Source organism: Phyllobates terribilis, unplaced genomic scaffold (assembly GCF_046119375.1).
Source record: "Phyllobates terribilis strain yellow unplaced genomic scaffold, ASM4611937v1 Scaffold_2__4_contigs__length_985480577, whole genome shotgun sequence".
In the NCBI taxonomy this organism is placed as follows: Eukaryota; Metazoa; Chordata; class Amphibia; order Anura; family Dendrobatidae; genus Phyllobates; species Phyllobates terribilis.
Window position 1 is genome coordinate 154,951,506 of NW_027362762.1, and position 22,407 is coordinate 154,973,912.

A 22,407-nucleotide genomic window follows, 5' to 3' on the forward strand; every position below is an offset into this window, starting at 1 on the left:
TGCCAGTCTGTCCATGGATCAGTCCGCCTGCGGACCAGCAAGTACCTGCCAGATACCTGCCTGATACCTGCCTGATACCTGTCTACCTGCTTGCAATCCTGCGGTCCGACAGTCTGCCTACCAGCATCTGCCAGTCTGTCTATGGATCAGTCCGCCCGCGGACCAGGAAGCACCTGCCAGATATCTGCCTGATACCTGCCTGCCTGCCAGCCTGTCCAGAGACTCTTACCCGCTCACCTGGGAGCGCTCACCTGCTACCCGCCTGCTAGCCTACCTGGAGGCTTAGCCGTCACTTGCTGTGACCACCTGCCTGTCCAGAGACTCTTACCCTGCTGTCACTTGCTGTGACCACCTGCCTGTCCAGAGACTCTTATCCTGCTGTCACTTGCCGTGACCACCTGCCTGTCCAGAGACTCTTACCCTGCTGTCACTTGCCGTGACCACCCACCTGTCTAGAGACTCTTATCCTGCTGTCACTTGCCGTGACCCCCCGCCTGTCAAGAGACTGTCCCCGTCACTTGCCGTGACCTCCTGCCCTTCTACCCAGAGACTGTCCCTGTCACTTGACGTGACTGCCTGCCCGCTTTCCCTGGGAGCCACCCGCTTCCATACAAGGACTGCCCCTTTGTATAGTAGCTCAGAGGTTCCACCTCCCAGACCCGTTACAGTTTGCTCGGGCCATGGAACCCGGTGGCACCCAAACTCCCTCGCTCTCGGACCTATGCCATGTACTGTCCCGTCAGAGGTCCCAACAGGAGTCCATCCTGAGCCACCTTTGTAGTGTTAACTCCCGCCTGGGCACACTGACTACCTCTTCGGGACCTGCTTCCAGTCGCACGACTCCTACCCCGGCAGCGTCGCTGCCCATCAATACCATGGCATCCCTTCCCGGTCCCCGCCTTTCCACCCCGCCTCGTTTTAGTGGAGATCCCGGTCAGGCACGGGGCTTCATTAACCAGTGCACCCTGCACTTCGAACTTTTGGCATACCAGTTCATCACTGACCGAGCCAAGGTGGCCTTCATCATGTCCCATCTCACTGGGGAGGCACTGGCTTGGCTAAATCCTCTATGGGAGAGAGGAGACCCCCTGGTATCCAACCTGCCAGCCTTTCTCACGGCCTTCCGGAAAGTCTTCGACGAACCAGGACGAAAGACCTCATCCGCCTCATCTCTGCTACGCCTCCGTCAAGGGAGTCTCACCGTGGGCCAATATGCCATACGGTTCCGTACCCTTGCTTCCGAGCTTGCCTGGGATAATGAGGCACTGGTTTCCGTCTTCTGGTAGGGCCTGTCTGGCCGGATTAAAGATGAACTTGCCGGTCGGGACATTCCTACCACTCTCGATGACTTAGTGACACTTGCCACCCGGATTGACATCCGGTTCCAGGAGCGCACCAAAGAGGTCACCCGTGAGAGGATGTTTCCACGCCTTGCTCCTACTTTTCTGAATCCCGTCTCTTCCTCTGTAACTCCCCGGGCGCAATCGCCAGAGCCCATGCAGGTCGACCAAAACCCGTCAAGAGTCTCGCCGTGCCAAGGGGAGCTGTTTCTACTGCGGTAGTAAGGAGCACCGGATCTGTTCCTGCCCGGAGAGGTCGGGAAACGCCTGTGTCTAGGATCGCTCAGAGAGGTCGTCCTAGACAAAAATAAATCCTCTCCTTCTCTGATGCTGTCGGTCTCTATCATCTGCGGGGAGAACTGTTACTTTGAACTTGCTCAACTTGATTCTGGAGCTGCTGGAAATCTAATTTCTCTGTCCCTGGTAGAATCATAGAATCATAGAATCATAGAATGGTAGAGTTGGAAGGGACCTCCTGGGTCATCTGGTCCAACCCCCTGCTCAAAGCAGGATTCACTAGATCATCTCAGACAGATGTCTGTCCAGCCTCAGTTTGAAGACGTCCATTGAAGGGGAACTCACCACCTCTCGTGGCAGCCTGTTCCACTCATTAATCACCCTAACTGTCAAAAAGTTTTTTCTAATATCTAATCTGTGTCTCCTCCCATTTAGTTTCATCCCATTGCTTCTAGTCTTTCCTTGTGCAAATGAGAATAAAGATGATCCTTCTACAATGTGACAGCCCTTGACATATTTGTAGACAGCTATTAAGTCTCCTCTCAGTCTTCTTTTTTGCAAGCTAAACATTCCCAAATCCTGCAACCGTTCCTCATAGGACATGGTTTGCAGACCAGTCACCATTCTGGTCGCTCTTCTCTGAACTTGCTCCAGTTTGTCTATGTCTTTTTTAAAATGTGGTGCCCAAAACTGTGCACAGTATTCCAAATGAGGTCTGACCAAAGAGGAGTAAAGACCGATAATGACTTCATGTGATCTAGACTGTATGCTTCTGTTAATACATCCCAGAATTGTATTTGCCTTTTTTGCTGCTGCATCACACTGTTGACTCATGTTCAGTCTATGATCTATTAGTATACCTAAGTCTTTTTCACATGTACTGTTGCTTAGCTCTTTTCCTCCCATTCTGTATATGCTTTTTTCATTTTTATTGCCCAGATGTAGTACTTTGCATTTTTCCCTGTTAAAAACCATTCTGTTAGTTGCTGCCCACTGCTCCAGTTTATTTAGGTCTTTTTGAATCCTCTCTCTCTCTTCTCTAGTATTAGCTATCCCTCCTAGCTTTGTGTCATCAGCAAATTTAATCAGTTTACCCTCAATTCCTTCATCTAAATCATTGATAAAGATGTTGAACAATACAGGTAGAGAATAGAGAAATACCACATTCCCACCAAACCTCTGGCTGTACCCTTATCTGTCGCCTCCGTGGATGGGGGTCTCTTACCGCATCCCATCCAACTCATCACCAAATCCATAACTCTGCAGGTGGGAATGCTGCACTCTGAGAGCATCTTCTTCCATGTTCTGCCTGGACTCTCTCACGCCCTCTTGCTAGGCCTACCTTGGCTCCTGAGACATGCACCCGTGCTTGATTGGCAGACCGGAGAAGTCCTTCGCTGGGGGCAGGACTGCCATAAGACTTGTTTAGTTCCCGTTTGTCCTGCCCGTCCTTCTCCTACCCCAGCCAATCTACCCGGCCTACCAGTTCCCTATTGGTCTTATGCGGACGTCTTTAACAAAAGAGAAGCAGAGACATTACCCCCTCATAGACCATACGATTGCCCAATCGACCTGATACCCGGCGCTACTCCTCCCCGTGGGCGTATTTACCCTTTGTCCGCTGCTGAAACCCGGTCCATGTCTGAATATATCGAGGAGAATCTGGCCCGGGGATTTATCCGGAAATCTACCTCCCTGGCGGGAGCAGGCTTCTTCTTCATCAAAAAGAAAGACGGCTCACTCCGTCCCTGTATAGACCATAGAGGCCTTAACCAGATCACGGTGAAAAATAAATACCCCCTTCCGCTCATTCCTGAATTATTTGACCATCTGAGGGGTGCTAGAATCTTCACCAAGCTGGATCTCCGTGGGGCATATAACCTGGTCCATATCTGTCAGGGGGATGAATGGAAGACGGCATTCAATACCCGGGACGGCCACTATGAATACCTCGTAATGCCCTTCGGTCTCTGTAATGCTCCCGCCGTCTTTCAAGAGTTGGTCAATGACATCTTCCTTGACCTTCTCTACTCCTGCGTGGTGGTGTACCTGGACGACATCTTGGTCTTCTTTCCGGATCTTCCCACACACCAGAGGGACGTTCATCAGGTCCTGCTCAGGCTCAGGCAGGACCACCTCTACGCAAAATATGAGAAGTGCCTCTTTGAGCAGACCTCGCTTCCGTTTCTGGGCTACATAATCTCTCAGACCGGCCTACGAATGGATCCTGAGAAACTGTCTGCCATCCAGAAGTGGCCCCGACCGGAGGGGTTGAAGGCTATTCAGTGGTTCCTGGGCTTCGCCAACTACTACCGCCTCTTCATTCCGCGCTTCTCTTCCCAGACTGCCCCTATCTCTGCACTCACCCGTAAGGGCGCTAATCCCAAAGAATGGCCGCCCGAAGCAGAGGAGGCCTTCCTTTTCTTGAAACAAGCTTTTTTCTCCGCCCCTGTGCTGCATCGCCTGGACGGCAACAAACAATTCTTCCTAGAAGTAGACGCTTCTTCCTTCGGAGCCGGAGCGGTACTCACCCAAAAGTCGTCTTCCGGAAGAATGGTAACCTGCGGCTTCTTCTCCAAACTCTTCTCCTCTTCTGAGCGCAATTATTCTATAGGAGACCGAGAATTATTAGCCATTAAGCTGGCACTGGAGGAGCGGCATTACCTGCTCGAGGGGGCTCTTCACCCGGTAATAATTTACATGGACCACAAGAACTTGGCTTACCTCCAGAATGCCCAGAGACTTAACCCGCGCCAAGCCCGGTGGTCCTTGTTCTTCGCCCGCTTTGATTTCATTCTTCATTTTCGCCCGGCAGACAAAAACATCAAAGCTGATGCCTTGTCCCGATCCTTTTTGGTCTCTGATCTAGAGGAGGAGCCTAAGCACATCATCGACCCCGCCAAAGTAATGCAGGTGGCCCCCGTGAATCTAAATCGTCTTCCACCCGGTAAGACGTTCGTAACAATACCTGATCGTGAGAAGGTCCTACACTGGGGACATTCGTCTAAGCTAGCTGGCCATGCTGGTCAGAAAAAGACCCTCCAGCTTATTACCCGGCATTACTGGTGGCCTACCCTGCACAAGGACGTAATAGACTTTGTTTCAGCCTGTGCGTCCTGCGCCCGCAACAAGGTTCCTAGACACCTGCCAGCCGGCCGCTTCCTGCCTCTTCCTGTACCTGCTGCCCCGTGGCAGCATATAGCCATGGACTTTATAACGGACCTCCCTGTTTCTGCCGGTTGTACGGTCATTTGGGTGGTCGCTGACCGCTTTTCTAAGATGGCTCACTTCATTCCCCTGCCGGGCCTCCCGTCTGCATCTGAGTTGGCTAAAGACTTTATCCATCATATTTTCCGTCTTCATGGTCTTCCTCGCCACATCGTATCCGATCGAGGAGTTCAGTTCACCTCTCGCTTCTGGCGAGCCATGTGTAAATTGCTGGGGGTCACCTTGGACTTCTCTTCTGCTTATCACCCACAGTCCAATGGTCAAATAGAGCGGATCAACCAAATTTTAACCAGTTACCTCCGGCACTTTGTTAATGCTCACCATTCCGACTGGGTGGATCTTTTACCGTGGGCCGAATTTTCCTACAATAATCACGAGAGCGAATCTTCCTCAAAATCCCCGTTTTTTATAGTCTACGGTCAGCATCCTCGGATCCCGTTTCCCGTCTCCACCTCGGTGGACAATCCGGCTGCGGAATCTTTTGTTAGCGAATTTTCCTCCATTTGGGAAAGTACCAGATCCGCACTTCTTCAGTCATCCGAGCGGATAAAAAAACAGGCTGACAAAAGACGTCTGGATCCGCCACAATTCCGTCCTGGAGATAAAGTCTGGCTCTCGTCCAAATATGTCCGGCTCAAGATTCCTTCCTACAAGTTAGGGCCTCGGTTCATCGGCCCACTGGAAGTTGTCAAACAAATCAACCCGGTGGCCTATAAATTGAAACTTCCGGCCAACTTGCGGATCCCTAACTCCTTCCATGTATCTCTACTCAAACCCGTTGTACTTAACTTATTTTCCAAGTCTACAGGTATGCCTCCTGCTCCGGTTTCCGCTGAAAACGAGTTTGAGGTAGAGAACATTCTGGCCACCAAAAGGGTAAGAGGAAAGACCATTTTTCTAGTGGATTGGAAGGGGTTTGGTCCTGAGGAGAGAACGTGGGAGCCCCGGGAGAACATCCATGCCCCTCTCATCCTTGATAAATTTCTCTCTGGCCTAAGAAAGGGGGGGCCTAAAGGGGGGGGGTACTGTAGCGTCGGCGTCCCTGCCTCCTGCTAGGCAGGGACGCCGTTCCCCTCACCTCTCCGCTCCGTGCCCGGCGTCCTCCTCCCGCTCTGCTGGCAGCGCGCGCTGCTTCCCGTTCACTGTGCTTAGGGCGCGCGCGCTCCCTCTCTCTTAAAGGGGCCGCGTGCGCCGTCCTAAGGAGTCCCCGTCCAATGGCCGGAGGATCTCACCATATATAAGGCACCTCCTCCAAAATGGAGGTGCCCGAGCAATGTTGTTGCAAAGCCTTTCAACTCTGCTTCAGCCCTCAGGTCCCGTTGCCAGCTTGTTTTCCAGTGCTGTCTACCTGCTTGCAATCCTGCGGTCTGACAGTCTGCCTACCAGCATCTGCCAGTCTGTCTATGGATCAGTCCGCCTGCGGACCAGCAAGTACCTGCCAGATACCTGCCTGATACCTGTCTACCTGCTTGCAATCCTGCGGTCCGACAGTCTGCCTACCAGCATCTGCCAGTCTGTCTATGGATCAGTCCGCCCGCGGACCAGGAAGCACCTGCCAGATACCTGCCTGATACCTGCCTGATACCTGCCTGCCTGCCAGCCTGTCCAGAGACTCTTACCCGCTCACCTGGGAGCGCTCACCTGCTACCCGCCTGCTAGCCTACCTGGAGGCTTAGCCGTCACTTGCTGTGACCACCTGCCTGTCCAGAGACTCTTACCCTGCTGTCACTTGCTGTGACCACCTGCCTGTCCAGAGACTCTTATCCTGCTGTCACTTGCCGTGACCCCCCGTCTGTCAAGAGACTGTCCCCGTCACTTGCCGTGACCTCCTGCCCTTCTACCCAGAGACTGTCCCTGTCACTTGACATGACTGCCTGCCCGCTTTCCCTGGGAGCCACCCGCTTCCTTACAAGGACTGCCCCTTTGTATAGTAGCTCAGAGGTTCCACCTCCCAGACCCGTTACAGTAGGTCTTTATTCAACCTACGTTACTATGTTACTATGATGCAAAGATAAGGTAGAGGAATATACACTGCTCAAAAAAATAAAGGGAACACTAAAACAACACAATATAACTCCAAGTAAATCAAACTTCTGTGAAATCAAACTGTCCACTTAGGAAGCAACACTGATTGACAATCAATTTCACATGCTGTTGTGCAAATGGAATAGACAATAGATGGAAATTATTGGCAATTATCAAGACACCCTCAATAAAGGAGTGTTTCTGCAGGTGGGGACCACAGACCACATCTCAGTACCAATGCTTTCTGGCTGATGTTTTGGTCACTTTTGAATGTTGGTTGGGCTTTCACACTCGTGGTAGCATGAGACGGACTCTACAACCCAGAGAAGTTGCTCAGGTAGTGTAGCTCATCCAGGATGGCACATCAATGCGAGCTGTGGCAAGAAGGTTTGCTGTGTCTGTCAGCGTAGTGTCCAGAGGCTGGAGGAGCTATCTGGAGACAAGTCAGTACACCAGGAGACGTGGAGGGGGCCGTAGGAGAGCAACATGCCAGTAGCAGGACTGCTACCTCCGCCTTTGTGCAAGGAGGAACAGGAGGAGCACTGCCAGAGCCCTGCAAAATGACCTCAAGCAGGCCACAAATGTGCATGTGTTTGCACAAACGGTTAGGAGCCGACTCCATGAGGGTGGTATGAGGGCCCGATGTCCACAGATGGGGGTCGTGCTCACAGCCCAACACCATGCAGGATGCTTGGCACTTGCCACAGAACACCAGGATTGGCAAAGTCGCCACTGGTGCCCTGTGCTCTTCATAGATGAAAGCAGGTTCACACTGAGCACATGTGACAAACGTGACAGAGTCTGGAGATGCCGTGGAGAGCGATCTGCTGCCTGCAACATCCTTCAGCATGACCGGTTTGGCAGTGGGTCAGTAATGGTGTGGGGTGGCATTTCTTTGGAGGGCCGCACAGCCCTCCATGTGCTCGCCAGAGGTAGCCTGGCTGCCATTAGGTACCAAGATGAGATCCTCAGACCCCTTGTGAGACCATATGCTGGTGCGGTTGGCCCTGGGTTCCTCCCTGCAGGACAATGCCAGACCTCATGTGGCTGGAGTGTGTCAGCAGTTCCTGCAAGATGAAAGCATTGAAGCGGTGGACTGGCCCACCCATTCCCCAGACCTGAATCCGATTGAGCACATCTGGGACATCATGTCTCGCTCCATCCACCAACGTCACATTGCACCACAGACTGTCCAGGAGTTGGCGGATGCTTTAGTCCAGGTCTGGGAGGAGATCCCACAGGAGACCATCTGCAACCTCATCAGGAGCATGCCCAGGCATTGTAGGGAGGTCATACAGGCACGTGGAGACCACACACAATACTGAGTCTCATTTTGACTTGTTTTAAGGACATTACATCAAAGTTGGATCGCTTGTAGTGTGTTTTTCCACTTTAATTTTGGGGGTGACTCCAAATCCAGGCCTCCATTGGTTAATACATTTGATTTCCATTGATGATTTTTGTGTGATTTTGTTGGCAGTACATTCAAGTATTCAATGAGAATATTTCATTCATTCAGATCTAGGATGTGTTATTTCAGTGTTCCCTTTATTTTTTTGAGCAGTGTATATATAGTACAAGTCCAAAAATTTCACTTTCTTCTTACATTACATGAGCGCTATCTATTGTAAATTCTACAATAGCTCAGAAATCGGCGAATCCTCACAGCTCACAGTGCAGACCGGACAGTATAGTCCTCCATACAGTATTATGGGCACCACATAGTTCTCCATATAGTATTATGAGCCCCATATAATGCTCCATACAGAATAATGGACCCCATATAATGCTCCATACAGAATAATGGACCCCATATAATGCTCCATTCAGAATAATGGACCTCATATAATGCTCCATACCGAATAATGGACCCCATATAATGCTCCATACATAATACTGGCCCCCATATAATGCTTCATGCAGAATACTGGCCCCCATATAATGCTTCATACAGAATACTGGCCCACATATAATGTTCCATGCTGGCTGAGCCCCATATTTTGCTCCATGCCTCCATACATAAAAAAAAAATTAAAAAAATCAAATACTCAACTCATCTCACCTCTCCTGCTGCCTCTGTTCTGCTCCGGACTCTTCAGCATCGCCATCTTCCCGCTCTCTGCGCTGTGGCTGCTCAGCAGAGGGCGCACTGGAAAGATGTCACCGCGCCCTCTGACCTGAGATTTCACAGTAAGGAGGCGCGAAAGAGACAGGACCTGCAGAGGAATGGGGAGAGGTAAGTATTGTGCCAGGGCCCTGAGCAAGCGGGGGGGGGAACCAAGTCGCGGTCGCTGGCATCGGACTTCTCCGCTCACAGGCCCCATAGCGATATGGGGTGCCCGACGGCGAGTGGGCCCCCCCGCCTGCTCAGGGCCCCGGCACTTGTCCGGGCTCGCCGGGTGCTGATGCTGGGTCTGCCTGTGCGAGTGGTCACTTGATGACTAATCTAATCTGGTTTTGCTCAATTGAAGAGAATTGAAGTGTAGAAGTCTAACCAGTATGTGACTACCATACATGGGATCTCGTGACCACTCACTCACACAGGGCATACAGGGGAATGACATAGAGTGACTGCAGACTTTTCATTTCAGCCTTGATAAGGAATGTATTTAAGGGATGCATTTACCCTTTAAAGGGAATCTGTCACCAGGTATTTACTATGTAATCTGAGAGCACCATGATGTAGGGAAACAGAGCAGAATTCCAGCTATGAGCTATAAAATCAGTGTTTTATCAGCAAGAGATTATTACTAGAGGACTAGGTGTCGCATATCTTCTAGTCCAACCCCGCACCCAGCACTGATTAGCAGCTTTCTGTCACTATACAATGTACACAGAAAGCTGCCAATCAGTGGTGTGGATGGGTTATACACAACTCAGCATCTCAGCTCCTAAATCTGCAACAGAGAAAACTGTGACTTTATCATTACTGCTGAAACCAGTATACTAAGTGATACATCACTGGAATTAGTGTCTCCATCTTTATCTCATGCTGTTGTCAGATTTTTATTAACGCACCAAGAATTATATAATTTATCATGGAGCGGGTATTGATGTGTGGAGCAGGCTCTGGAGCTGAGCTTGTTCCACACGCAGTTGATTCTAGCTAAATTAAATAGCCGACATCTGTGTCAAGCAGCCATGGCTGGAGTTAAATTCAGCCTGTAGCTGTTCACCATTTAGATGCCACTGTTAATCTCTGACAACAGCAATTAAATGGCACTTTTGCCAGTGCCTGCGCGCACCAGCTTCCATTGATTCTGTGCAATGCCATGGTCTGCTGAAGGCTCCCATCGCCACTATCTGGTTCTCGGATGCAGCTCAGCCATTGCATTGCAGTATGTATGAAGTGTAAGCAATCTGACCATTGCAGGTTAAAATTCTCTGAGAGGACTAAAAATGAGAGATTATAAATGACAAAGAAAAGTTTTAAAAGTATAAAAAAAGTTGAAAAATATAAAAATTGTAATCACCCACTTTTTCCCCATTAAAAAAATTAAAAAAATTTAAAACAGAAAAAAAATAAATAAATCTGGTACCTCCGTATCCGTAAAAATACGGTCTATCAAAATATAAAAAGAAGTAACCCAAACAGTATACATTGTAAAGAGAAAATCAAAATCAAAACGCCAGAATTACGTTTTTTCAGGCGTCACGCTTGGAATTTTTTTCACATTGTTCATTAAGATGAATAGTATCATTCAAAACTTCAACTCGTTCTGCAAAAAATAAGCCTTCACATTGCTCTGTCCACAGAAAAATAATACAGTTATGGCTTTTGGAAAAAGGGGAGAAAAAAAATAAAGCTTAAAAGCAAAAAAAATGCCAGCTTGTTTAGGGGGTTAATACATACAATCACTTTTGTTTTTTGTTTGAAACAAATATCACATAGCTCTCCATATAATGTATATTTGGCCTCATTGTTCTTTATTTGTACAAAAAAATAGAATATATTTTTAGTTAGATGCTTCTGGCAATTCCCAAGCAAGCCTAGTTTATCGTGTCTAAATACTGATATGTCTATTTCAGATGCCTTGTGAATATTTATCTGTTGAGATAATGGAACGATGGATTCTGAGTAAGTGTCATGTCTATTCATTCAAAGATCAATATCTGGTCCTGTACAATACAGTCAGCGATGTCTGCAAACGTACGAACATGATCAGAGACAGATTCTTAAGTAACTGATATGTGGGTGATCTTATGAATGTTTATTATTCGCCAAGCCACAAAAACATCCCACTACTCTGCACTACCTATACCGAATGCACAACCTTTTTTGGCCCAAGGGCCACATTGTCATACCATGTCATGAGCCAATCTAGGGACCACAAATTAATTTTTTTTTTTTTTCTTTTTACAAAGATTTAGGAATATATTCTGCACTGAAATTCACATATTGTAAAAAACACTATAAATACTCTTTGAATAAGCTTCAGATTGATTGCAATGGGAACAAGCTCCTGTGGTGCACACAATGCTGTTTTTTTCTCTTTATTTTGACCATTTAACATTAGAATCAATAGGAAGCTCAATAGGGAGCAATTTTTTTTACATATATTTTGTAGCAAAATCCACTTCTAAATCCTCATCAAAAACTGTGTGAACATACTCTAATGAGGAAAAAGTCTTGAAAAGCACATCAGTACTTGTCAGTCCCTTCTCCTCAGCTGCTTGTCTGACAAGCATTTTTCTGTCCATTTGGTTGGGGCCGCACAGAATAGAATTGCAGGCCGCATGTGGCCCCCGGGCCCCAGGTTTTTAACCCCTGATCTATACTCACCTTACGTTCATTTCTATACTTACTGTAACAAGACAAAGCATGTAGCAAAAGCATGGACAATCCTAAGAAAATGTGACAGTTTCCAAAACTCAAAAAAGGTGATTTCTTGAAGCAACTATGTCAGCCTTCTGTTAAAGTACGATAAAAAAATGTCATTGGAGATTTCAGCCTTCACGATTATCATTTGAGTAAGAAAAAGGGGTCTTCAACTTCCAGAAGCACATCTCTTCTTGGCTTCTACAACCCCTGGCAAAAATTATGGAATCATGAAGGATGTTCATTCCGTTGTTTAATGTTGTTGAAAAAAAGCAGATCACAGACATGGCACAAAACTAAAGTCATTTCAAATGGAAACTTTAGGGCTTTAAGAAACACTAAAAGAAATCAAGATTAAAAAAGTGGTACTCAGTAAGGGTAATTTTTTTCAGACCAAGCAGAGGGAAAAAAATTATGGAATCACTCAATTCTGAGGAAAAAATTATGGAATCACCCTGTAAATTTTCATTTCCAAAACTAACACCTGCATCAAATTAGATCTGCTCGTTAGTCTGCATCTAAAAATGAGTGATCACACCTTGGAGAGCATTTGCACCAAGTGGACTGACATGAGTCATAGCTCCAACACGAGAGATGTTCAATATTCAGATTGCTACATCACTGATGTTGTTTAGTCTAAGGAGGTAGTACAACCCCTGGCAAAAATTATGGAATCACCGGGCTCGGAGGATGTTCATTCAGTTGCTTAATGTTGTTGAAAAAAAGCAGATCACAGACATGGCACAAAACTAAAGTAATTTCAAATGACAACTTTAGGGCTTTAAAAAACACTAAAAGAAATCAAGATAAAAAATGTGGTACTGAGTAAGGGTAATTTTTTTCAGACCAAGCAGAGGGAAAAAATTATGGAATCACTCAATTCTGAGGAAAAAATTATGGAATCATGAAAAACACACACACAAAAGAACACTCCAATACAGCACTAGTATTTTGTTGTACCACCTCTGGCTTTAATAACAGCTTGCAGTCTCTGAGGCATGGACTTAATGAGTGACAAACAGTACTCTTCATCAATCTGGCTCCAACTTTCTCTGATTGCTGTTGCCAGATCAGCTTTGCAGGTTGGAGCCTTGTCATGGACCATTTTCTTCAACTTCCACCAAAGATTTTCAATTGGATTGAGATCCGGACTATTTGCAGGCCATGACATTGACCTTATGTGTCTTCTTTCAAGGAATGTTTTCACAGTTTTTGCTCTATGACAGGACACATTATCATCTTGAAAAATGATGTCATCATCCGTTCAATTGATTGGATAAGAAAACTGTCCAAAATATCAATGAAACTTGGGCATTTATTGAAGATGTAATGACAGCCATCTCCCCAGTGACTTTACCTGACATGCAGCCCCATATCATCAATGACTGTGGAAATTTGTATGTTTTCTTCATGCAGTCATCTTTATAAATCTCATTGGAACGGCACCAAACAAAAGTTCCAGCATCATCACCTTGCCCAATGCAGATTCGCGATTCATCACTGAATATGACTTTCATCCAGTCATCCACAGTCCACGATTGCTTTTCCTTAGCCCATTGTAACCTTGTTTTTTTCTGTTTAGGTGTTAATGATGGCTTATGTTTAGCTTTTCTGTATGTAAATCCCATTTCCTTTAGGCGGTTTCTTACAGTTCGGTCACAGACATTGACTCCAGTTTCCTCCCATTTGTTCCTCATTTGTTTTGTTGTGCATTTCCTGTTTTGGAGACATATTGCTTTAAGTTTCCAGTCTTGACGCTTTAATGTCTTCCTTGGTCTACCAGTATGTTTGTCTTTAACAACCTTCCCATGTTGCTTGTATTTGGTCCAGATTTTAGACCCAGCTGACTGTGAACAACCAACATCTTTTGCAACATTGCGTGATGATTTACCTTCTTTTAAGAGTTTGATAATCCTCTCCTTTGTTTCAATTGAACATCTCTCGTGTTGGAGCCATGATTCATGTCAGTGCACTTGGTGCAACAGCTCTCCAAGGTGTGATCACTCCTTTTTAGATGCAGACTAACGAGCAGATCTAATTTGATGCAGGTGTTAGTTTTGGAAATGAAAATTTACAGGGTGATTCCATAATTTTTTCATCAGAATTGAATGATTCCATAATTTTTTTCCCTCTGCTTGGTCTGAAAAAAATTACCCTTACTGAGTACCACTTTTTTAATCTTGATTTCTTTTAGTGTTTCTTAAAGCCCTAAAGTTTCCATTTGAAATGACTTTAGTTTTGTGCCATGTCTGTGATCTGCTTTTTTTCAACAACATTAAGCAACTGAATGAACATCCTCCAAGCCCGGTGATTCCATAATTTTTGCCAGGGTTTGTAGTCATCTGAAATGCTTTTTCCCCGGCCGGCTTTTCAAAGCATGTTTTCTCTGAAACATCACAATATTTCAGAGTAAAACATACACGGCTGCAATAATGCAGCCAGACTCTGGTTCAGGCAGCATGAATTAGATGACAGGTTCCCTTTAATTTAATGAATTCCATCTGGATTTTACCCCATATCATAGGGACTTTTTGAACCATTACACTTAAAGGGGTTTTCTCACGAACGAAAGTTGATTTTAATCAATAGATCTTGGAATAATAATAACTTCCAAATTTGGATGTGTTTAAATGAAATGTTCCTGTCCTGAGATAATCTTATAAATGTTTCCCTGTGTAATAGCTGTGTCTGACCGTGCAGGAACATGGTCTGATCATACCACAGCTCCTGGGCAGGGGAGGAAGGAAAACAGTATACAGACATTACAGCACGGATCACAACTGATTGTTTTTGTGGGGTAAAACATTTCCCTGCCTGTTTTTAAATAATGTTTTACTTCAAAGAAAGAATCAGCTGCAATCCCGTGCTGTAATGTCTGTATACTCTTTTGCTTCCACCCCTGCCCAGGAGATGTGGTATGATCAGACCATGTTCCTGCACGGTCAGACACAGCTATTACACAGTACACAGCAGGGGCGCATTTATAAGATTATCTCAGCACAGGAACATTTTATTTAAACACATCCAATTGTGGAAATTATTATTATTCCAAGATCTATTGATTAAAATGAACTTTCGTTCATGGGAAAACCCCTTTAATCCTATGGATAGTGAATGGAAATTGGAAAGGAGATTGTGTATATATAAATCTCTACATCTGTAGTCTGTACTTTTGTGACTTAGTTCCTTATACATCCTATGTGATTTATTGGATCAGCTTCCCTGATGAACTCATGAGACAGCAGTGGAAACGTGTTGGAACCCAAAGATTATCCAAACAACATCTGTCATTACCCAGTGACAAATATTACAATGAGTAATGTCATTCTATTGTACTGTCATATTTTCTATGTAATCAGCACACATTCTGATTTTATATGTATGTACAGAGCTTTAAATCAGGGGTGGGAATCTTTTTTCTGCCAAGGACAATTTGGATATTTATACCATCCTTGGGGGGGTCGTACAAATTGCTCTCTAGCTCCGCCCACAAAGTACTTCCCGACACTGGCACTGGCATCTGGACGTAATCTTTCACTGCACCCGCCTCAGCGGTGAACAGTGTATGCGCATGCTCACAGAGAAAGAAGAAAGTAAAGGGCCAGCGGCTGTCAAAATACAGCTGTCAGCCCAAGCATTGCGGTCCACGGGAATCTGCCTGGTGGCCGGGTAAAAGGTCATCGAGGGCCATAAATGGCCAATGGGCCTGAGGTTCCTCACTGCTGCTTTAAATGAAGAATTAACCATATACAGTATGTTTTTCTATAGGAGCGTCTCTATTATGCAATTTTTTTTCTAGGATGGACTAACCACAGATCAGGTGATAATTTCCTGATCTCTAAGGGTCCCATCGCCAGCTCTGAAGGTCCCACTAGTTTGACCACCAGATATCAGCAATGTTCCACCTCTGTGTATTAATAAAATATCTACAACTTTTGAGAATATTCTTTATTAATTTGATCTAGTTAACTATATTTAAAAAAAAAAAAAACTAAGATAAGGCCAGCCAACTTCTTTTCATAAGCTAGGAAACCCCAGACCCTGTAACATATCTATCTACTTCTTATCACCATTTAGTCCAAAATATACTGTATGATTTTGACAATTAATTTCCGGCATGAGATTTTTTATAAAAAGAATAAATCTTGTTATGAATGAATCTTGTTCAAAGTTAGAGGTCCTATATGAGGGTTGAGACCCTCCTGTGTTAATACAGAATGTACTAGTAGGGTATTTTAGAATCGCTCTTAAGATGTCTAATACGATAAATGAAAAGTAGGCTTACAAGATGATAGGGGCATTTTTTTTGTTTCAGCTGGAGACTTTTGAGGTATCCCTGTTATTATTTCTATTTCTCTGTTTCTAGTTGGATTTCTGCTATCACACAGTGCGCTGAACTTACACCAGGCGAGCTTGGAGCTTTGGAAATCGGCACTTCAGGGTTCCCAATGTATCACACTGATACGGGATGACGTTCTGCTAATTCACCGTGTTACTGAGGATTTCTTTGGCAGCTTAAAAGGGTATGTTACACATAATACACAAAGTATAGGTTCTAAGCTTGTAATTGCTATCAGAAGCTATTCTTTATTCTTTCTTTAAAGTGACCTTACACAATGTGAGAACTATTCGGGGACAACTACTTGCAATATTACATAGACATTGTCAGTATTTTGTTGTCTTTTCACTTCCCGGGAAATGTAAACTATTTTGTTCCAATGAGTATAGTATTAGATGGTACTTCTCAAAATATGTAAACCTTAAATAACATTTATCACATACGTTGACCACCACAGGGCCTCAGTTACATACAGTACAGACCAAAAGTTTGGACACACCTTCTCATTTAAAGATTTTTCTGTATTTTCATGTCTATGAAAATTGTACATTCACACTGAAGGCATCAAAACTATGAATTAACACATGTGGAATTATATACTTAACAAAAAAGTGTGAAACAACTGAAAATATGTCTTATATTCTAGGTTCTTCAAAGTAGCCACCTTTTGCTTTGATGACTGCCTTGCACACTCTTGGCATTCTCTTGATGAGCTTCAAGTGGTAGTCACCGGAAATGGTCTTCCAACAATCTTGAAGGAGTTCCCAGAGATGCTTAGCACTTGTTGGCCCTTTTGCCTTCACTCTGCAGTCCAGCTCACCCCAAAACCATCTCGATTGGGTTCAGGTCTGGTACTGTGAAGGCCAGGTCATCTGGCGTAGCACCCCATCACTCTCGTTCTTGGTCAAATAGCCCTTACACAGCCTGGAGGTGTGTTTGGAGTCATTGTCCTGTTGAAAAATAAATGACGGTCCAACTAAACGCAAACCAGATGGAATAGCATGTCGCTGGAAGATGCTGTGGTAGCCATGCTGGTTCAGTATGCATTCAATTTTGAATAAATCCCCAACAGTGTCACCAGCAAAGCACCCTCACACCATCACACCTCCTCCTCCATGCTTCACGGTGGGAACCAGGCATGTAGAGTCCATCCGTTCACTTTTCTGCGTCGCACAAAGACACGGTGGTTGGAACCAAAGATCTCAAATTTGGACTCATCAGACCAAAGCACAGATTTCCACTGGTCTAATGTCCATTCCTTGTGTTCTTCAGCCCAAACAAGTCTCTTCTGCTTGTTGCCTGTCCTTAGCAGTGGTTTCCTAGCAGCTATTTTACCATGAAGGCCTGCTGCACAACGTCTCCTCTTAACAGTTGTTGAAGAGGTGTGTCTGCTGCTAGAACTCTGTGTGGCATTGACCTGGTCTCTAATCTGAGCTGCTGTTAACCTGCGATTTCTGAGGCTGGTGACTCGGATAAACTTATCCTCAGAAGCAGAGGTGACTCGTGGTCTTCCTTTCCTGGGGCGGTCCTCATGTGAGCCAGTTTCTTTGTAGCGCTTGATGGTTTTTGCAACTGCACTTGGGGACACTTTCAAAGTTTTCCCAATTTTTCGGACTGACTGACCTTCATTTTTTAAAGTAATGATGGCCACTCGTTTTTCTTTACTTAGCTGCTTTTTTCTTGCCATAATACAAATTCTAACAGTCTATTCAGTAGGATTATCAGCTGTGTATCCACCAGACTTCTGCACAACACAACTGATGGTCCCAACCCCATTTATAAGGCAAGAAATCCCACTTATTAAACCTGACAGGGCACACCTGTGAAGTGAAAACCATTTCCGGTGACTACCACTTGAAGCTCATCAAGAGAATGCCAAGAGTGTGCAAAGCAGTCATCAAAGCAAAAGGTGGCTACTTTGAAGAACCTAGAATATAAGACATATTTTCAGTTGTTTCACACTTTTTTGTTAAGTATATAATTCCACATGTGTTAATTCATAGTTTTGATGCCTTCAGTGTGAATGTACAATTTTCATAGTCATAAAAAAACAGAAAAATCTTTAAATGAGAAGGTGTGTCCAAACTTTTGGTCTGTACTGTATGCCTGATGTAGACATTTTAAATGGTTATTCCCAAAAAACAAGTAACTTGCTGATCGCTCGGGGTCTGGCCGCTGGTACCCCAGCAATCCTGACAACGGGGCTAAGGGACTGCCAGAGAAAACCGAGTACTGTTCTCCAGCAGTCCCATCGACAATGAATGAAGCAGAGGTCAAGCATGTCCACTTTTATTCCTTTCAAATTGGGGTTGCAGAGACCCATTCTTGTGGCTCCAGAGAACATTTTCGAGGCTCCTGAGCCCAGTACTTGAGATCAGCAAGTTATCTCCAATTCTTTTCAAAGTAGATAATAATTTTTTTTTATAACCCTTTACAGAGTGGAGGACAACGTCTCATGCATACAAGCCATAGAAAAACGGCCAGTGTTTTCCATTGCCTACAGGATTACATATAAGTGCATATGCACACAACATCTTTTAGACGCCAGTGTACCTGTTGAATTTTTGAAGCAGAGCTTTTGAAGACACTTAAGGAAAACGCCAGCTGTGTTTTTCCTGAAGCATCTTCTTTGGCATCTTTGTCATCACTTTTGTGGCACCTTCAGCCCATGTATTTTTTAATTGTATACTTCAACTAGTGAGTAACTTCCAAACGGAAGCCACCTAAGGAATGGACTGGTCCCTTCTTGTAGCCACTTCACAGCTTTCGAAGTCTGAATAGTTAAAGCACCACTCCAGAGTTTTTTCTTATTTCAGTGCTGGAGTGGAGGTACTAATCTAAGTTACCTGACCCTGGTATTATACTTACCAGCCGTTTTCTTCAGATCTTCCCGGCGTCGCTCTGGTCTCGATCCGCCATCTTGTGACCGCAACTTCTGACTGACCGAAAGTCAGAGGTAATGGTCACAAGCTCTCACTGTAAGTCTATGAGATCCTCATTCTGGCTCTCACAGACTTACATTGGGTTGTGAACTCTGGATCGCCCAGCAGACCGACTGTAACGGTGCCAATAACTGGAGAAGATGGCAGCTGGTAAGCATGAGACTAATTGCAAGAAACTTAGATTAGAAGCACCATTCCAGTGCTGCAATAAAAAAATAAAATGCTGGGGTGGTGCTTTAAAAGAAACTCAAAAAGATTGAATTTATGCACAGCAAGTTATTTTAATGTTGCAGTACATATGTTAAAAAGGAACTGTCGCCAGGTCAAAAGTGGTGTGATTTTGCCCTGATTTTATTCTCGCTGCTCACTTGATTTGTCACGGGTGTGTCAGAGGTGACAGACAGTTGCTCTGCAGTTGGTTGCAGAAGATCTCTACGTTTGGCATTACAGACATCTTCTTAGAGGTTGCCTCTATGACCCAGAGACTACCTCCCTCTGGCTAATTAACCCCCTGCCTGGGTGTTTAAATACCTGCTGTGTTTCAGAGGGAGGTGCAGGCGATATTCATTAGTATTTGTGAAGGCTTTAGCAAGAGCAGTACCTCGTCCTCTCTGGAGCTTGAGGACGTGTGCGCATTCGTCTGGATTTGTCTAAAGCTAAGCAATTTCCCCCTGTTTGTCTACCCTTGTTGTCTAGAGTGTTTAGTGGAGATCGACTAGTGCTCATCTCCTCCCTTTCCTAGCCTTATCCATACGCCAGGGAAAAACATGGCAAGGCACACGTGCGGCGATTGGTGAAAAGCCTATACAGGGACGTTAGGGGAGACAGGGTGATGCTAGATGAACCTAGGAGGTCTCCACTTTCCCCCTTTCCTTAGAGTCTGGGCTCCCTTTCCCTCTTCCCTTTGTGTTGCACTAAGTCTTTCCCACACCTTGCGTGACATGACTATTTATATATTATTTTAAATATACCGTATGGCTCTAGAAATATTGGCCTTTTTTATCTAGCGCAAATTTTTATGGTCTTTATCATGGAGCCGTGGCTAACAGAATTCTCTGGGGACATGTCTTTAGGCTGCTCTGTATCATTACCTATGAGTATTACCCTCTTGGTAAAGACCAAAAATAGCAGCACTAAATAAAAAAAGCCCGAATCTCGGGAACTGTATGGCCAATTATAAAAAAAAGACACTCAAAGGACCAGTGGTAATAAGATAAGTGCAAAAGCTGGCCACATTTTACTGGTAACAGGTCCTTTTTAATTATTTTTAGCATTCTTTAAGTGCTTTATCAGGTGGATTGAAGGCAGAATCCACCTAAAAAAGATGTCGTTACCTTACTAATTTGATAGCTCACAATTACAGGAAGACGGGAAAGGAGGCAAAAGACAAAATAGTCTATGATAAGCTGTGAGAGAGCAACGGGCCCACTGTTCTTACACAGTGGCCCTCTCTTGTCTGTGTTCAATCCTGCCCCTTGCTTAGGATTTATGTGCTATTTAGTTATTATTTTGTATTCTTTTTGCAATTTAAAGGGAAGCTGTCAAGTCCAATAATGCTATTAACCTGCAGATAAAAGATGAATCTGGAGGTTAATAGTGTTATTAAGGTGCTGTACTGAAAGTGCATCACCCGGGAGAAAATTAACTTTATTTCTCCTGTGAGGCGTCGGCTTTCAGTCATTCTAGCATGCCAGAAGCAATTATAGTCCCAGCTCACAGCACTGAGAGAGGCCACTGTAAACATGGCCTGACACTGACTGACAGTCTGCTCAGCAGTACATCAGCACAGAGCCGATCATCTGTCAGTGCCGGGGCATGCTTACAGCCGCCACTCTGTGCTGTGAGTATTGGCTGAAATTGCTCTGGGCATACCTGTATGACTGAAAGCCGACAGCTCAAGGCAGAAAATGAACTTTCAGTATAGCCGGGCAGTTTCCTACCCTTCTGCTATCTATAGTGCCCAAGGTCTGGACACAACAGACCAGTGTATATATCTAATGTACAGTACTTATGTACCTCACTGTTTTTTGTGTCATCTCTTGTGATTAGGTATGGAAAACGAGTGGCGGATGTGAAGGAATGCAAAGAAAACTTCATGACACACAGGTCAGTCCAACTAGTGCAATATTATGGGCATACATTTTAGTAGATTATTCAGTCATGAACGTAGTGAATAAAAAGGGTTATTTTGTTTAAATTTTCGTAACATAGAGATAATGACTACTTCGCCATTCAATACAATTTACTGACTACTTACAGTAGTTAGTGATAATATTAGTAAAAGTATTAAAGTCACTAACCAGCTAAACGCTGAAAATACTGCTCTAGTTGGAGATTTGAGCTCCTAAATCCGCAAGAGGTAGAAAAGTGCATAGAAATGGGCACAACACTATCGTCACTATCTTATCGTTATTATGTATGGTACTGTACATAAGGGTTTATGTGACTAGTAATGAATTTCTTATCTCCAAAGTGGTCAATTTCACCGTGCCAGACGTATGTTCCTCAGAGTGACAGTGAAGGAACTGCAGACGATTTTAGCTGATGAACCAGGTCTTTTGGGTCCCAAGGTAATAAATCCAGAACATTTACTCAGGAATTTATGCTATAATAAATATCATTTATAGCTTCTGATAAAATGAGATTATGTCTTTCAGGCTTTGTTCGCATTTATGGCTTTATCCTTGTGTCGTGATGAAATTAACTGGCTAGTACGTCACGCTGAGAACGTCACCAAAACCAAGACACCAGAAGACTACGTAGATGTGTAAGATATGTGCAAACCTATTGTTTCATGGCATTTATCAGGCGGTTCGTTTTCTGTCAAAGAGGGTCCTCTGAGAAGCGGGGTCATGAGCAATTGCCAAGTACGCCATATCCTAAATGAAGTGTTTAAGAAGGAGGGTTGACTGGGGAATTTTGTAGAGCCTGGCAAATGTTACTGTGTCAAAGAAATTGTAAAGACGGATCTAAAGTCTAAGGACTAGTGTCGAGCAAGCGTGCTCGTTTAACCCTTTAAACGAGCGCACTCAGGTGCTCGTCGAGTATTTGCGGGATCCTCGGCATCTAGGTTTGATCTGCCGCTGCTGCTTGTGTCGCGGCTTTTAGACAGCTACGTCACATGCAGGGATTGCCTGTTTGTTAGGAAATCCTTGCATGTGTCGCAGCTGTCTAACAGCCGTGACACATGCAGCCGCGGCGGATCATTAGATGCCGAGCACACCGCAAATACTCGGCGAGCAACCAAGCGCGCTCGTTTAAAGGGAGCATGCCCGCTCAACACTATTAAGAACTCATGAACATCCCGATCATGTGAAAAAAATAGGGGCCTGTATCGCAGGAACAATACAATATCAGGTGAATATTGTTCATGTTGTTTGAAACCTTGATTTTATTTCTGTATCATTGTGTGGTAGACCTAAAGCTCAAAACGATCAACCAAATCTTTTTTCCACCATGTATGAAAATTTTACCTAA

General features: G+C 44.8%; 1 protein-coding gene across 2 annotated transcripts in view; it reads left to right on the plus strand.

The window, feature by feature from the left end:
- The window catches only part of NCKAP1L (NCK associated protein 1 like), a 419,671-nt gene that overhangs the window by 65,876 nt on the left and 331,388 nt on the right, over nt 1-22,407 (plus strand). For both annotated transcript variants that reach the window (XM_073670044.1, XM_073670046.1), the window contains exons 8-12: nt 10,860-10,908; nt 16,016-16,172; nt 20,980-21,036; nt 21,404-21,500; nt 21,588-21,697. In XM_073670044.1, coding sequence (XP_073526145.1) covers nt 10,860-10,908; nt 16,016-16,172; nt 20,980-21,036; nt 21,404-21,500; nt 21,588-21,697 — 470 coding nt within the window. The remainder of the gene's footprint in view (nt 1-10,859; nt 10,909-16,015; nt 16,173-20,979; nt 21,037-21,403; nt 21,501-21,587; nt 21,698-22,407) is intronic.